General features: G+C 37.9%; 1 protein-coding gene and 1 long non-coding RNA gene across 4 annotated transcripts in view; both read right to left on the bottom strand.

Moving 5' to 3' along the window:
- Positions 1-18,806, bottom strand: part of LOC113517854 (anion exchange protein 3) — a 68,053-nt gene that overhangs the window by 34,767 nt on the left and 14,480 nt on the right. Inside the window, exon 1 of one of the 3 annotated variants that reach the window (XM_031911516.2) lies at positions 4,274-4,443. The exons of 1 other annotated variant lie outside the window; for it this stretch is intronic. In XM_031911516.2, the coding sequence (XP_031767376.2) occupies positions 4,274-4,330 (57 nt within the window). In that variant the 5' untranslated portion in view covers positions 4,331-4,443. Of the gene's footprint in view, positions 1-4,273; positions 4,444-18,806 lie in introns of those variants that run through there. One more of the 3 variants, XM_026902594.3, reaches the window with a different exon arrangement.
- LOC128200798 (uncharacterized) lies at positions 16,213-18,466 on the bottom strand. Its single transcript, XR_008252880.1, has 2 exons — positions 17,391-18,466; positions 16,213-16,737 (listed from the first exon to the last, which is right to left on the bottom strand). It is a non-coding gene; the product is annotated as an uncharacterized LOC128200798 (long non-coding RNA).

The following is an 18,806-nucleotide window of genomic DNA, read 5'->3' as shown; positions in this document are numbered from 1 at the left end:
GGACACTGATGACAACACCTCAAGAAGCGCTGCTTTAGCGCCGGCTACACTTATAAAATTATATTCATAATTATGATTACTATTACTTTTTTTTTAATTTATCCTTTTTATAAAAGGATAGGCAAAGGAAGCAAACTAGTTGACATCATTGTAAAGATGTTGCTGGTTTAATTAATAATTGCTAATTGACATATGTCATAACTATTTGATATTTGGTGTGGTGTCCTTAATCTGTGTTTAGTCCAGAAAACACGGCATAACACATTCAAAGAACACATTGTACGGATATATTCATCTAAACTAATAATTATAAATAGGTAAGATTTGACTTTCCGTTTATAATGGGTTAACTCAAAAGTATTTAACCGATTTTAAAATTCTCCTACTTACCTAGCTACAGAAAGCTACATTGTCAGGTTATTTGTTCATGGATTGTATTTTATTTATTTAGCTGTGTGCTTTAGTTCCGGCATACAATGGGCCGCCGCCGCGCCGCGCCGCTCAGTTTCCCGTGGTTGTCGTAGGAGGCGACTAAGGGAACATAACGGTGGAGTGATGGACAGCAGCGTGCCTACTGCGGCTGTCAGCCCGCCTGCTAAGCGAAGCGAGTATTGACAGAACCCTCGTTTATATGACCTATGAGACCACATAGGCAGCAGTGACCGTGAGCCGTGAACCACTGATACGATGATGATTTAGTTTGTGCGGGTCGCTAGGTGAGTAAATAGATAGATAGGTAGACAGACAGAATACACTTTGTTACAGTATACTTAGCTATCACATTTCACCGTGTCTCCCAGTTCACTCGGAGTACGGTGCGTTTCAGTTGATATCTAATCGAAGCCACCACACGCCTGGGTACTGGGTACTGGGTATGTTGCTCTCGTAACGTTATCTATCCAGAATACATCCATTCGCTATATACTGCGGGTAATTTATCGCGTAATAAACCAACACGCCCTCGTTACATTGCAACTTCTGCAGAGTTAGGTAAAGATAAAATTTGAAGGAGCAAACCTTGTTGATAACAGTGCGCGCACTTAATTAAGTGTATCTAAACACAAATTGGCCACGAAGTGAGGCAGGCGCCGCGAGCGGCGCGGGCCATGGGACGTGGGGGGAGGGGGGACTACAAATATGTTGAATACGAATTTAACTTGTTGTAAATGTCTAAATACCGGTATTGTTCTTTTAACACATTTTATAGTTAGAATTTTAAAGTTATACAATTAATTCTCAATAAAGCAATTAAAACAATTTTCTGTTATTTTTTTATCAAGAATTCATTTTATAACATAGATTGTGTATATTTATGAAACGGTAATTTTTGGTATCGTTTAAATTTTTAGATATCACCGACTTTTGCGCAAGTATCATAAGCATTATATAATCGGGTTCCATACTGTAGCTGTCTACCTATTTCAAGAAAGTTTAAAACAAAATTAATATTTTATAATGTTACAAGCTGACTCGGCAGACATTGTTTTGCCCCCTCCCGCCAACTGCTAGGTCCATTTCATATTCGGATAAAAAAAAAAGCTGTAATATCTCTCACGAAATACTGTAAACTAACGAGCTACCGCGGCTTCGCAGAGGTAGTAGAACATATATGCTTACATTTTTTGATATATATTATAAAACAAAGTTGATGGCAGTGGGTGGTGGAGTGCGGGCGAGGGGTGGCTGCAACAAGCGAGTCCCGTCGTCGCGTCCCGTGGATGATGGAGACCTTATGAATTTCTTTTGTCAAATTAATGAGCGTTTATAATTTTATAATAATCGATACTGTATGTCGGATTGATTATACTCATTATAATGTTCTTAAAAGATAGACATACTGTACTATACTATACTGCCAACGCAGACTTTTTTGTAGATCTACAAAAGAGAAGCAACCCGAAGAATATTAAGCAGCGTCTTCAGTGAAAGCTCCGAGATGATTTTTTCCAATATCTTTATCAATCATCGTTACATTTCTACCAATTTACATAAAACCGTAAATAATAATAAAAAAAACATATATCTATACCTTCTTCAAGAATCACTCTATCGATAAATGAAACCGCATGAAAATCCGCTCAGTAGTTTTTTAAAATATCGCGATTTTTTTATACAACTTAGGCTGGCAAACAAACTGGCGGCCCACCTGATGAAAAGTGGTACCCGTCGCCTATAAACATGAACAGTACAATGGACATAACAGAGTATACTGTTTCTCCCATTATATTCCTCTGTACTGTGTAAATTCACTGCCATATCCCACCCTTCAAATCGAAACAGCCATGCGAATATGCTGCAGCGGACTTTGTTTTACAGTTGTAATATGTAGTGACGTGTAACGTGTGTGTGTGTGTGTGTGCGCGCGTGCGTGTGTGTGTGTGTGTGTGTGTGTGTGTGTGTGTGTGTGTGTGTGTGTGTGTGTGTGTGTGTGTGTGTGTGTGTGTGTGTGCGTGTGTGTGTGTGTGTGTGTGTGTGTGTGTGTGTGTGTGCGTGTGTGTGTGTGTGTGTGTGTGTGTGTGCGCGCGTGCGTGTGTGTGTGTGTGTGTGTGTGTGTGCGTGTGTGTGTGTGTGCGTGTGTGCGTGTGTGCTCCAGCTGGATGGAGCGCTCTCGGGGAGTAGCAGGAACGAACCCGTACAACATCCAATTTATAGCTGCAGCTGTGTTTATGCAAATAAGCGATTGATTATTTGGGGCACGGAATATTTATATATTCAAATGTATGCCTTATGTATGTCCACACATACAGATGTTTTCATTTTTCGATTTTATTAACTCGCAATATTATATTTCCTAATACAAGATAAATAAAGTGCAGTCTATGTTAGTAATATATACAAATCAATACAATACTTAATAACTTTACTGCTTTTTAAAGATGGTTATACTTAATCAATGTTTTGTATTATCAAATGTTTCGTAAGTGCATTATTATATTATATATTTGGAATTTAAAATTACCGGGTTAATTTTAGTCGAGCGTTCTCATGATGGATACAGTCATATTTCCTGTTTGGTTCCGGAACAGGCAGCCGCTGCCCTGCTGCTGCGGCGGCTCTAAGCTCAACTTGTTAGTGTTCAATTCAATTCAAATTCAATTCAAAATATCTTTATTCATGCAACTCTATTACAGACTCCTATGACATAATATAATATGTCGAATCTACCGGAATAGTGTAGAATTTATTATTCACTACCTTTTACCTGCGGCTTCGTTCGCGTTAATATCGTTATTTTTTAAATAAACAATCGGGACTTAATGCGATGTAAAAGCCTTTACATACATACTTCTAGGCAACAAGCCTACGTTTGGACGCGGATTGCACCGCGTCGGATTGACGATATGATTACGAGTAGTTACTACTATATAAAATAGTTACAAAAGAAACGCTCCCTCCCGCCCCTCCAAGAAGTAGTTTGAAAGAAGAAATATGTACACTTTAATTATAAATTGTAAACAACAATTCTGCAAAGTTTGAAGCAAATCGGACGACGCAATAAAACGTATCAAAACTATTTGCCCTCTCTGACCCCACCCTCTGTAAGTTTTTACCAAGAAAAAAACCCAAAACTGTCTTCAGGTCATCATATCATCATCTATTTCTGTACCAAATGTCATCATAATTGATTCAGAATCGAAAATAAACAAACTCACTTTCACATTTACAATATCAGAATGATCTATACAATAATATTGTCATAAACTATAGTGTACGTAGTAAATAATCTATATGAAACACACAGGCGCACGAAAACAATGTAGTGAATGTAGTGAAGCAGAGGGTACAGGCTCTATTATTGCTAAGTTTTTAACGTTGCTGAATCCAAATATGGCCATAAAAAAATATTAAAGAAAAGGCAGATCAAGAAAAACATTGTAAACCTAAAGGCAATCCCTAGAGGAGTAATGGGATCAATAGATATTTCCGATTGCAGCGGCCCGAAAACAGGAATACACTTACGTACCTCCAACAAAACTTTCTTAACTTTACATGTAAACTGAAATTTCAATCCGCACGGGGGTAGCGAAGATAGCGGGAAAACAGACAATTAATTACGGTTTCGATGACCCCTATAACAGAAATAATGGGGTCTACCATCAATATTATGTCATATTTGTATTTAACTACATACGCTATTTGAATGGTGGAAGTGAAAAGTTAACATCGGTTCATTATGTAGTTTTGTGGTGTCTGTTTGTGGTGGCAGTGAGCAGCGGTGGTAGTATTGCCAGTGACATCGAGCTTGAGCAACGATTGTCGTCGATGTAAGTACCTGACAGCTGTCGGGTACGGCAGGGGCTCGCGGGGGATTGCGTTCTTCGTTAGCCATCTGCAAGCGGACGAGGAGTGTCGCGGGAGCTGGCGCGGAGCAGCACGGCGCTGCGGCGGCCGCATGCCGCACTCGCAGCCGCCGGCGCTCCGCCGACACGCCGCCGGCCACACTGCCGTGCGCCGTGCCGTGCCGCGCCGCGCCGCCGCCCGTCCCTCACGCATGCACCGCACCGCGCCGTCCCGCTCTTGCCACATTAGCTACTTTTATGTATCATCCAGCCACACTTTGGCACTTATAAACTCTCAAAAAATGTATCGGTTGCAATAATTTCAACCATTTTTGTAGTTACTTGTTCACTGCATTAGATTATGATTCGCCAGTAGATAATCTTTCTTTCTCAAATGCAATTGCATTATTTATTTTACTTGTGTATCATTTTTATGGTCTTGTGTTTAGTTTAGTTGTTTTTTTCATGTTGTATGTGAGTGCCAATTTGGCTGTGTGGCCACTAGCACGGTCGGCTGCTCAGCCAGTACGTTGGTAACACCGGCTCGGCTCGTGCTCGGCGAGCGGTGTGAGTGGGCCCGCTGCGCCCGGCGTCACCCGCGGGCGCTCGTGCCGGCGGCCCCGGCCTCGCAGCCTTGCGCAGCACGCAGCACGCAGCATGCACCCTCGCCACACCACACCACACCACGCCGCGCCACCCGCGCCACGAGGCTCACATTCTCCCTCACTTTCACTTTGCTTTGTATTTACCAGAGGCCACATCTCCTCGTCGGTAAAGTGGCAATTCATTAATGCCAAATCTCATCCAGTAGCCCAATAAAGTGAAATATTACAAGACTCGATGTCATTCTGATTTCTTGATGTATCATTGTGGCACTAATGAACGATGTTGGTAGTTCCCCTCGAGTGTTTTTCACTTACTACCAGACTACCGTTAATGTCGTCATTACTACATATGTCATTGCGAGTAATGTGCAGAGAGAGTAAGGAGATTAATATATATATATATATATATATATATATATATATATATATATATATATATATATATTGCCAGCTAGCAGGCGTATAATAACTAATATAATAAAATTGTAACTGGATAATGTCTGTACACGAGAGATATTAAGAAAAATTGATACGACGCTCCCTGATTAGTAGCCATAGGAGCTAATTCTTTTTCTCATTATTATTTCAGCCCTTAACTATCCACTCCTAGATACAGGCTTTCCCCATAAGAGGAGTTTTGCCAGTAGTTGTTACGCTTGGCAGACGGGTTCGCAACCGCAGTTAGGCTTTAGAGATGTTTTAAGAGGGACGCTGCTGCCCATCCCTCGTCCTCCCTTAGTCGCCTCTTATGACACCCACGGGAAAGGAAGGGATGCCCCATTCTATGCCGGGACATACACGGCAACATACAAAGAAGCTTATAGAAGTACACAAAATTGGATGCAGCTTTCCCAGTTGCTGAACGTCTAACGGCGTATGTTTAATCTTGACCGCTATGTACATATTTCATTGTCTTTCCAACTACTGAGATAGGTGGTGGACAAAAAGGAAATAATGTAATTAATATAACAACTTTTTAAAATATAATAGTCCTACTTGTATATAATTGATACATTATGTAATCACAATTTGTATGGAAACACGATAAATGAATTGCTCGAGTTTGTTCTCTCTATAAAATGTTTATTATGAAACACACTGCGGACGCCTAGTACTATTCGTATTTTGTCATATTGTTTTTACAGCCTGGACTTCCTCGCAATATAGCTAATTGAAATTAAAATACGTCGTTCGCGTTTATTCCTCCATAATCTTTTTGTTTTTGTTTTAAATGTTTGTCTTATTGTTCAGGTTTTTGGTACAAGTGGCTAGTTGCAGTTTTCTTCAGGATAAATCATAAATAATATAATCTACAAGTTTGAAATTATTGTAAAGAAATGAAGAGAATATCGGGCGATTGCATGTAGCAATTGTGTTTGTATGTTGTGGCGCGGCTATTAATAGTTCAGGGCAGTTCCGGACGCGACAGCAGAGCCAAAATAAAAGTTTAGGGAACAGAAATAAACAGAGCCGACCGCGGCACGTACCTATCCATCCATTGAGTATGGATAGATCGGGCGGCCGCGGCCGGCGCGGCGGCGACGACGTGCTCGCCACCACTCCAACACGCCACGCCACACCACACCTATTACTCACATTTTATATTTTATTATCACATAATTTACATTTATTTATTTAATACAAAAAACCACAGCTCTTAAACAACGACTTACACGTTAATTTTCTTAGAAATACAGCTAATAACGGATTTTAATTATATAAACGTAAATTATAATTCTAAAGCAACTTACAGTGGGTGTATGCAAGTAATGTAAATGCATGTATGAAAAAAACTATGTATAACAATGAATGACCATAGAGTCAAGTAAATTAATGTACAAAATAAATAAATACATGTTGTTACAGTTCAGATATCTACAGCAATAATTAGGTAATACAATTTCATGGTAATCAGTTGTAAAGAGGTATAAATGTATGAGTGGGTTTACATACACTTCCTCGTTGCAAACGATTGGATAACCATATTCTAAAAAGGAATATAATGTTTCTACTATAAACAAATTACTTTTTTTTTAATTTTCGGATTCAAAGCAGACGCAAATAAAAATGATATAATTACTTACATCATCTTCATCATATCAGCCTTTAACTGCTCACTACTGAAAATAAGCCTTCCTTTGAGGAGTTTGCCAATAGTTGCCACACTTGGCAAGCCGAAAGGTAACCGCAGTTAGGCTTTGGAGATGTCTTAAGAGGGAGGGTGCTGCTCATGCCTTGCCCTTCCTTAGTCGCCTCTTAAAACACTCACGAAAAATTAAAGGGTGGCCAATTCTATGCCGGGACCACACTGCCACTTTATATTTATTATAAATTTAATTCAACATAATTATAAATACTCGTGTAAATGTCTTACATTTCTCGCATAGTGCCGTAGCAGGCAAATACGTGCCGGCCACACATGATCTGACAAATGTTTACGATTAGTCGGCGCAGTATAACTGTATTCATAAATTGTAACAGTGTGTAAGTGGGATTACAATTTTTTCTCAACAGTTCGAAGTGTGATGGTGTTTACCACCATACTTCTATTTACAAGCGACTAGTTGTAGTTTGTGTACTCGGAGTGACGCTAAGACCTAAAATTATACGGAAGAATGAAATTTAATTACAAATAAAAACAACAAGAACAAGTGTGATGGACGATAATGAAATGCTGCCGTCGCCTGCGCTATAGGTATACACTGGTGGGGCGCCAGCGAGGGATGATAGGTGAGAATAAAGCCAGTTCAGTTGGCCCATCGTGACGAATTCACCGGCAATTAACTACGATAGTTCCCAGGAGAAATCAAGTGGATGTCCACCTGACAATCTCTCCCCTTCATAGCTATCACACAGCGTTAGGTACGGTGCCGTGTGTGGTCGGGGTTACGATTTATCATTGCAGTTCGAAGTGTACAGATAAATAGTAATCACTTATCATAGTTTGTGTGGTCAGTCCAGTCCAGTCCAGGCTGATAAGTAGTAATCACTTATCATAGACTTATCATAGTTTACGTGGACGGGGTTACGCTAATGACCTAAATTCATGCGTGAAGTGTCCGGGTGAAGTTCCATAAGTAAAATTATAACAAACATGACCGTTATAAATGTCATTCATAAAATCGTTCAAAAAAGATTCGCGCCGTGTGTGGCGCGGCTACGATTTACGATTGCAGTTCCCAGTGTATGTATACAAGTACAGATAGAATGTAACGACTTATCGTAGTTTACATATATTTTAATATATATTTTTAGCCTTATAAATATTAGAAAAATACGACTCAATATGAGTACATCCCTGGTCCAGCGGACGAAGTCGCCGTTAAAAACATTGGTAATGGAATATGGCATTATACAATGAACCCTTCAAAGCGTCCCAAAACAAGTGTCCGTGAGTGATGTTGCCAATTCGGCGTGTAATTTGCGTACATATTATTAAGCTGATTTTGTTTAATTCAACATTTTATCATAAATAATATACACAAGTAAATAGGTACTAACATATCACTATTCGGGTCAGAGAGCAAACTGTCTGAATGTAATTCACGTGACTCGACTAATTGAAACCGGTTTACATTTTTTATAGAGCTGTAGAAATTTGTGGTAGACCGTTCAGAAAAAGCATAAACACTTATAAAAGAATTTGAAGAGAAGTCAGAATACGAACGGTGTTAACATTCATTTTCAATCAGGTAATAATTAGACCAATTTTTTAAATTATAATAACATACTTAAGCCAAAGCATTGCTATATTTTTATTATTACGGACAAAAAATATATGTCACATCAAGTAAACAGATAGCTAATAGGTGCCTACACAAAGCGTGGAAGTTCCACCGGACAGAGGTCCAACGTGTGACAGAGTGGAGCCGGCCGCCGGGAAGTTCACGTTATCACTCATAACAACATTCCAATGTTATTCAAAACAGCCACTTGAAAATGAAAGTACCTAATTTCATCGCTTCGAAGTGTTTTACCTCGTTTAATGTGACGCGTGCATGTTCTAGTATGACATTTCCTGTGGAAAAATTAGCGCATGAGTCCTATTTAAACATATGTAACATTGACCGTCACGGGACGCGACAGTCGTCGGGCGCTCGAGTATCGCCGCACGGTCGCGGTCTCGGCCGGCGCGGCGCAAATAGACAGCGCAGCGCCGGCCGAGACCACGCCATGGCCTGGATGCCGTACCTACCGATAGTGCAACGACCTACACACACCAGTTAATTGTAGACAATATCAATTAAATTATGTAAATATTTCGTGTTTCATTGATATTTGACGAGGATCCTCCTTGAAGCCTCCAAATGCTAATTTATTTTGTAATGTTTATGCTCGAAATATACAAGTCTCAAAATTGCATATATAATTCTCATAAGTCAAAATTCGGCTTTGTGCAAGAGAGCAAAAAATATATAATCTAATGTCTGACAAATATATAATCTGTATTAATATATTTATGGCAATATGCTTAGGTATAGAAATACAGGGCAACTGTATACATTTTATGACATTAAAAATAAAAAAACAAGCTGACGGTCCACCTGATGGAGATTGATAACCATCACTCATAGACATGAACAGCACCATGGACATTACAGAATAATGCCCACGGTGTGCTTCATGCGTAGCCATTCCTGAGAATTAAGATATTAGACCTCAGTACCCTGTAATTTCACAGCTATAGCCCACCCTTCAAAGCGAAACACAGAAATACGAGTGGGACAGAAGTGCCCATGCAGAGCTTTCTGAGTAATTATAAAAATGTTAAAGAGAGATTATTATAAGTAGCAATATGAATGAATATAAACATATACATCTTAGTTCAAAAAGAGAGGAATCTAAATTAGACTAAGCCGCCTCAGTGACTACCTAATAGGTATAAAACCGAATCAGACGAACTTAAATGAGTAATTATAGTGAACTAGCTATTACCGCGACTACGTCCGCGTGACTGATGCTTTACAACCGCGATAAAATGTATCCCATGCTCCCCTCTCCATCCCTCATAGTAATTACTTGTATACCAAATTTTATAGTGAATTATTAAGGCGTTAAGGCAACAAACAGACTCACTTTTACATAATATTAGTAACGATCTAGAAGAAATATTTACGCAGCGATACAGCGATATGTAATTAATGAATTTTTGCGATAATCATAAAAATAATTACACACTCCACTGTGCAGGGAATTTCAGAATGTTTTACAGTATGGTGATGCGATTCGATGTGGCTCTCGTTAGAACACCTAATAATATATTTTAAGTTTTTACGCCGCGTGTGGTGCTATCCACCACTATCCAAAGTGTAAATAATCTGATTGTATAAACTCATTTGTAAATTTACGTGTGTCATAAATGGCTCAAATAAAAAGTTTATCTATCTACCTATGAAATTTGTTTGACGACTTTTCTCTACATGATACTGTGTCGCCTTTGAGTTAGATGGTAAAACATTACTCTAGTAATCGATTGAGCTGCCTTTAGCTTCAGCGGATGCGGTGTCGACAATGACTGAACAGGGAGAAATGCATGGCGCAGGGCAGGCAGACTCCGCGGCGGCTGGCGAGCCGGAATCGAGGCCAAGGCCGCCCGCAGCCCCCACCCGCCGCCCCGCCGCCCCGCCGCCCCGCAGCCCGGCCGCCCGGCCGACCCGGGCCAAGGCCGCGGTCATGTGTGATAACAATTACTGCATTACGGATGGTAGGTTGTTGAATGAATTACCCGCGTGGTGCTGAAGCGCGAGCGCGGGGTGGCAGCGCCCGCTTCGTCGTCAGCAGTTGTAAGTGGCGAACACTAATGTAAATATTGACTGAAACTACTAACTAGCTCACCGTTATCCCGCGGCTGCGCTCGCAACAACTTATATTCTCCCGTCCACGTATTTTTATATCTTATTTAAGAGTCGTGATTTATTCCTTATGATTTCAATAGTACATATTTTTTAATAATTTATCTGTTTTCCTTGTATTTATGAAATATATCATATATATATATATATATATATATGATATATTTCATCAAGGCGTGGTTACGAACCAACGGCATTACTTCTTACAAAATTAGAAACTTTAAATTACACACATAGACAACGAGTAGACCGACACAAAGAAAATTAATAATGGGAAGGCAATGAGAACGATATACAACCTTATACATTGCTGCCAAAACTGTAGAAAAGACCAGAATATCAATAAAGGAAAGTTAGGTACTGTTTTATAAAACACAGCACAAATAGTACTAATGGGTGCCTAATATGAAACAGTAAGTAAACGCCGCAACAGGTGGGCACGTATTAGGAATGAGTTGTGTAGACACGAGAATCGACATAAAATGTAGATCTTGAGAAGTGATAACATTTAATTATTAAACAAATTTAAACTAAGTATTGACAAAATTACAGATAACACAAGTACCTACACGTTGCGATAGTACAACTAATCCTATTGACATTGCTCGACGAACTGCAAAAATAATACGAGTAATTACTGAGACGAAACAGGCAAAACTAAAAGATACATAGTTAAATAACAGACGTATTAGTTTTCAATGACAACTATTCGTAGTTTGGGTTCGATAAAAAAAAACACTTCTACATGTAACAAGATAGCAACATGGAAATTAAAGATTCCAACGGGTTCCGTACTCATCTATAATTTACATAATACTTTTGCAAACAAGCTTACTCTCTTTTGGTGGTAAACAATTACAGTAGCCCGTGTTCGCCTGTAACTTCAGAAACATCACGTGGCCGTTACACACCCTGAAGAAATCTCAACGCGCCTCTATTGAGCAATTCTACCTATAGTCTACATTGCAGTTCCTAGAGGAAACCTCGGCAGAGAACTCGATCTATATGTATAATACTAGCTGACCCTGCAAACGTTGTTTTGCCATATACGTTATTTCTAGAAAATAGATGTTTTAGTTCAATCAAAAATAGCTAACACTATAAGTGTGTTTGGATGTAATTATAATTGAAAGAGGAATAAACAATTAAAGTATACTTAAGTTAATAAATTATTCAAAACAACAAATACATATTAAATTACAATTAATGATAGCTATCTATACATCGATAATAGTTTTTTTTTTATTTTTCTACTAATAATTATGGCAATTAAAAAATAAACAAAGATTAATCTCTCAGCGCAATGGAATGTACAATATTTTTGGTCAGTCCGCCTTTAGCCAATACAAACAATCTGGATGGTTTCCCCACGCGACAACATACCACATGTAGTTGTCCGTGGGAAAAGCATGGTGTACCCAAATCTAAGCCACAATTAGACAACGTTCGGCCTTATGACTTATTGATCATCATTGCGAATGCCAATCTAATTGGGAATTGAATGCGTTTGAATTCAATTGGCACATCTGTAGGAATCATAGGTATTCGTGGTAGCAATACATTTTCGCTTCTGAACTTGCCATTCAAAATGATGGCTTTGATAACGTTTTTCATTATCTGTACTGTTTTGTTGAATTTACTGGTCTGATCTTTGTGCTCTCTGCATGACTCTAAATTTGATTGTTCGACGACTTTGCGTCTTGCTGGCATTCGATGCACATCCACGTCAAGTGCGCGTTTGGAGTCCTTGCCAGCCATAAAGGTAAGTAAAAATTTAAGAGATTTATTTGCATTGGCAACAATGAGCCCACTTTGTGATAAACTTGGCTTTTGATTTGAAACGTGGAATTATATTTTTGACCGTTTGCAGAAATATTTTGAATTATTACTGTTGCTCCGAAAGACGTCATTTGGAAACATAAATTGAATGTGCGAATTGACTTTAGGAACATGATAGAATCTGGACACGTACCGATAGTTAAGCCATGCAATGGTTCAGGTACTGTTTTAATTTTCGTTAGTTGCACTTTCCCGATGAGCAACATATCCCGACTGGCTTATTTTTTAAGTGCATGACAATGCAGCCATGCCTCGTTCGAAGTACCAATGATCAATTAATAGCAACTTCAAAGTTAAAATTTGCACTGAAAAGTTAAAATTATATATGATGATGACGTATAACTGTCACTGCTACAAAAAAATGGACGAAAACTATAAAAAATAATGTTATACATGTGGCACGCAGTGCACACAATGTCAAGCACTCTTCGTTGTATTACGTAGCGTGACCGTTAATGAAATGTTCAGTTTAAAAGACGGTTTGTTTTGAACCCGCTACACTGGTGTGAAATTCGACTGAAGCGTCGTGAACGCATTACTTGATAATTCAATGAAGCGGACATAACTCGAGTTAGATTATAACAATGCGAGTATGTACTGATATCGTTTTGACATGTGTAATGATCGACCACATGACATAAGTCGTGATACAAGTGTTATCGGAGACGCATTCCGTAGTAGGTAATTCAATTCAATTATTATCTAAAATACAATGTACGTGCAAACAGGGTTGCTATGTTTTCAATAAATAAACATTATCAAAAAACCTGTGTCCTCCCGCCGCGTTTGTTAGCTTGCCATTTTCGTAATTATTTCCAAATTTAAGTTTTTTGTAAATATCTAAAACCTACATAAAATACGTTGTCAAATTTCAGCTTCATTGACCAAGTACTTTTTGAGATTAAGTATTTTATTCTCTCAGTAAAATTATAATAAAGATATGACTCCCCGGATTTGAATAGAGAATATTTATTGAGGGATTATTGAATACCATAAAATATGTGTAAGTACTATATTGGCTGGCTCGTTGGTCAAACTCGTGGAGGGGTGCTACCTATAGGGGCCGGCCCGCTCTCACTATTGTGGTAGTTTATTTATTTTATTATTTCATCTACTGAATGAGCTTTACAATGTGCTCACCCAAGAAAGCATCAGTACAGTATAGTTAAATGGAACAATATTAATTACATTTAAATCATATAACAATAATAACATTTGTGTCTTAAATCTCTGAACACAGACACTCTGTGGTCATCCGACGAAACTTCAGCAAGTTGGAGGCAAACACGTCGAATCGCGGATATCGGTTCTAAACATCGTTGAGCAGTTTCAATGCATTTCGTTCTAATTATAAGCTAATATCTTAATTTTTGGGGTCTCGTCGTGTTCGTTCGTATTCACACCGGTAGTTTGTTTTTACAGAAACGAATCAACTACTTTCCACTAGAAATCTAAGTCCCGATAACAATATCAAATAGATCAACTGATAAATATTGTCTGCTTTTTTCTAATCTAAAGACTAGCACCCGGAAAAATATAATAACACGTACTTACTGATATTTATTTTGTGATATAACATTGTCGAGATTAGGGCTGCCTATAACGTATAGAAAAGCAGATAAATTATAAAAAGTCTCGCTATCAGCTCGCCTGCTATTAATTACGTAAATACGAGACGTGCTCGTCTAGCGTTGGAATTTACAATGATAGCGTCATTATGGTATCGGTATTGCTATCGACGCCGCGACGCATTGTACCACTACATTGTAAACCCCATGCGATGAAGTGACACTTAGTGACCTCTAGTGACCTCTAGGAACGATAAAATTTAAAATGGCTACTTTTTACTATAAACTATTGTATTTTTTATTATTTTAGCTCTTTTCCAGCGCTCATATTAGATGATAATTGAATGTACTAATAACAAGTTTAGTGGTAATTTTGTGCCTCCTGTCATATGTACTCATTCGTTTTCGTCTATCCAGTTATTATTATAAATGCAAAACTATGTACCAATTTATAGATGGATTTTTGTTACTCTTTCACGCAAAAACTACTAAGCAAATTTGAATAAAAATCGGTACACATGTGGGTTATATCCTAAATTGACATATTTTAGAAAAGGATTCAAACGCAGGGTGCTGTTAATATCATATTGTTTTAGAAATAGTTTCATTGTACCCAATTAAACTGATCTACGTTTTGCAGTCACCTGTGAAAACAGACATAATTGGACTTTCTAAAAAGAGAAACAATTTGGTGCACGAGGGTTTAACAATTTTTAATATTTAATTAATAAGGTTTTTTGACTTAATAAAACATTCGAAAGAAAATTAATAGACAATATTCGGCATCCGGGGCTAGAGGCTTGTTACTTTTGGCACTATTTTTTTTTTATAAAAAATAATCGTTCTAATTCGAATCCAGTCTTACGAGTATATAACGAAAGTCTCTTGGGTAATGTTAACTCTTTATACGCTCTGTCTTTGTTATTCATAAAGACACCTTCACTACAAATGAATAACACTTGGCTTGCACCCTTTCTCACTAGAAAAGCACAGAATTAGACTTAACTATGCTATAAGTATATGCCTCTACAAATACTGTGTAGATTTGCTGATACCTAAACTATATGTATTTATAATATAGATTTTTTTTCATTTATTTTAGGTATTGTGTTATATATTATATAAATTTGTAAAACATGCTAAAAAAATGAAAACTAAAAACACTCTTCATGCCTCAAAAAGTGACTTTATTTTAAAAGGAATAAACGACGATGTTTCATAGACATGAAATTTAAAAAACTTGAATTTCTAACGCAGAAGACTATTTAGAAAGAAAGATTGGAACTCTCTGTAAAATACGTTTACATTAAAGGATAAACGAAATATCAGCGATAAGTAAGTGTGGCTGGTACTCGTTTGCGATTGTAAAAACTAGTCGCTAATATTGTGATGAGAACAAGCCGTTTATTTAAAAAAAAACCTATATGATGTGTCTAAAAATCATAGGAATATTATTAAAATATTCCTATGGATATAAAGGGGCTTCCATTAAATCAATTGAAAATTATATTTCGTAATTGGCTAGTTCAAAATGTTTTTTACTAAGTAGACGAATTTTTTAAGAAGGATAGATAAATATCCAGTACAGTTGGTGTTGTCGATTCATCAATTGACCACTTCCTGCCGAAATGTGACATCTGCATGTTGTTTTGTGAATAGCTAAGTAAGCTTTAGAAGCTTTATTTAACATAATACCACCGGTACCGACTGTGTTTAATGACTATAAATGTATTATTAATATTGTCCGCTACTTCATATCTACACGTTGTTATGTAATAAAAAAATCAATAAATATACTATATACATATTATGAATGTAGTGCGCCGTACTCGTAATATAACAGATTATGGTTGAACTATATTGTAAATAACATCAACGTACGCGTATACCACCCACAGTTGGCACTAGACAATTATTGTTATCATAAATGGCTCATTATATTTAGCGTATTTGATATTGGGAATATTTCAGATTAATGTCAACATTGCAAGTACAACTCGTATTATACAGTACGCGCCATGATCACAAACATTTGGAATTTAATTAGAATTGAATCAAATTGATGCAATTAAAATTAGATAGCCTTTATTTATAAACTAAATTTCAACAAAAATATTTGGATTAATAATTAATTAAATATAATAAGTGAAAATAAATAAACTTATCAATCAGACTAATAAAAATAAACTTAATATCGTTAGATTTTATTTTTTAAATAGAAATTATTGAAATCTTTATGAGAATTTAAAAAACGACGCCCTCCTCGCTGCTAACTGTAGTGCTCCACTTTATTTATTATTAATATTTTTCATAATAATATTGTAGAATGCAATAAATAAATTGAATTGAATTGATTGACATAAATGATGTTGTGAAAGGTAGGTAACTCAGGGGACATTTATTAAAAAATGTACGCTGACACGGCACCGACCGTGGGACGGGGTGGGATGGCTGACTAATATGACGCACGCATGCTGTAGTAGTGCGGGAGGCACTTCATGAGCGAGCACCCGCGCTATATGGTAATGCGCTGGCTCCTGATACAGTCATGCGCACTGCTCTGCATCGAGTCCACATGCGGAGTTCACGAGCCCTGAAATACGTTTGAATGCAATAATCACTGGCTCAGTCGTCATACTCGAGAACGAAGGCCGTTTACTAAGTGTCATAGAAATATCATTCCAGTTATGACTTTCCTAGCGATGTACTCGTATATAGTTGTCTGTGTCGTGAACCTTATGTACTAGTATAACAATAGTACGTAGTTAATGATCGTCTTTTATATATATATTCCTTTATATTTATGTATGTATGTATTATTTATTTTGTATAAGTAGACATTATTAGTTATTTTTACCTATTCCAATAATGAAGTACCGCGTTCATGATTCACTGTTCATCCCAAAGGTTGTCTGGTAGAGAATGCTACTAGCATTAAGTGCATCTTTTTTTGTACCTTATTTTATGTTGGTCAATAAAGTTATCTAAACTGAACTAATATAGTAATATATCATGTGCGCCTTAAATAACAGCCGACATATTGTATACCAATAAAATGTGCTATTAAATAGGCAATAAATATATAAATATTAATAAACAATAAATTGAAACACACACTTATTATTGTGACAAGTCAATGAAGTGCAATTCAATATTGATTGTATGTAATTTAGTAATAATGAATCATATAAATACAATTAATTACTAATAAGCGAAGAGCAGCCACCGCCGATATCAACTACATACATAATCACATATCAATAGCGCCAGCGCACGACCTTTAGAAAGTGTCCCACTGCGTCGTCGTAGTCGTGCCTACAGGCAGCCAGCCACGTGTGAACTGTTTCTACATTACCTGTAGATACGAGCAGCTATCATAGCGTTCGAGCCGAACTTCACGGCACATGCACAATCAATGGCGGTATCTAATCTAAATACATATCTCGAAAATTCACCTCGGAACATGTTGTAGAAACATGAATATTGTTCTCTGCTTCTTATTATTATACATTACCTATTGTTTAACTGTCTCGTTACATATTGTAACGTAAGCTGTGCATAATGACAGTAGATAGACAATCCGGCCGAGTGCCAAGTGTACGCTACGTACTCGGCGAGTTTTACGTAGTCTGCAAGTGGCATCAGTATAACATTATAATTATGACCGAGCGTAAAGCAACATACTTGTAAATATATTTGATCAACAAACTAGATAATAAACAAACAATGTTTTATTTTCACGAAATCCACTAACATTTGTATTTATATGGCCAAATAATTCTAGTATCCGACAAAACCGTGCATAAAATATTTCGGTACCGTTAATCAATCATCATCGGTACTGGTAACAACAATTAAAAACTGATCTTGAACTAATCAGATCGTACAAAGCGCACTTGTTCCCTAGTATGACGGAGGAGGCGACCACCGTCATGGTTTCCCGTAGTGTTCAATTTATGATTCCTCGAACACAGCGACAGTGACAGTGGCAGTGTGCCGTCATTCACCAATACGATCATGGTGGCGGCGCGGCGGCGTGCGGTGCGACAAACACGCTGCTCGTGCATGACAAATTCGTATTGTCATGTATGAAATGAAATGCTTCCCAAATGTATGACACGCCTATCAGATGCACGGAATAATCGTGTGCGAGTATGTAACAAGTACATAGACCGCACACTTCATTATTGGCCCCGTCCAAATTTTTTTTTTTAATGTGTTTGCTGTTGGCCGTGGATGGCTTTTACAGCTTCACCGGACGCGTATGCAGGGGCGAGTGCAGACGGCACTCCAAGAAGAGGGGAGCGACAAAAGTGTCGACTCTTACTTATGGACTGCGGTGTACGCCTAAGGGCGCCAGAGTGGCTCGGCCTCGGCTTAGGCCACCGCACTTCGACCCCTGTGAAGGGACGGCAAAGGGTCGGTACGTCTGGATGGGTGGGAGTACGAAGCGGTTGTTGTGCGCTCGGGCGCAAACCTGATCGCGCGCGGACCGTGTGTCGCGAGGGTTCTTCGTCCTCGCCGGCGGAGACCCGATCAATTGATTTCGTTCTCATTATTTTATACTTTTTACTTGGCGTGAATTTAAACTAATATTATAAAGGGAAAGATTTAATTTTCTGTTTGTTTGTTATGATTTAAACTTAGACTTTACAGGCAACT

Source organism: Galleria mellonella, unplaced genomic scaffold, assembly GCF_026898425.1.
Source record: "Galleria mellonella isolate WM207_F2 unplaced genomic scaffold, CSIRO_AGI_GalMel_v1 utg28, whole genome shotgun sequence".
Taxonomy (NCBI): Eukaryota; Metazoa; Arthropoda; class Insecta; order Lepidoptera; family Pyralidae; genus Galleria; species Galleria mellonella.
The sequence above is the reverse complement of the archived record's forward strand: the minus strand, read 5'-3'. Positions and strand labels throughout refer to the sequence as shown.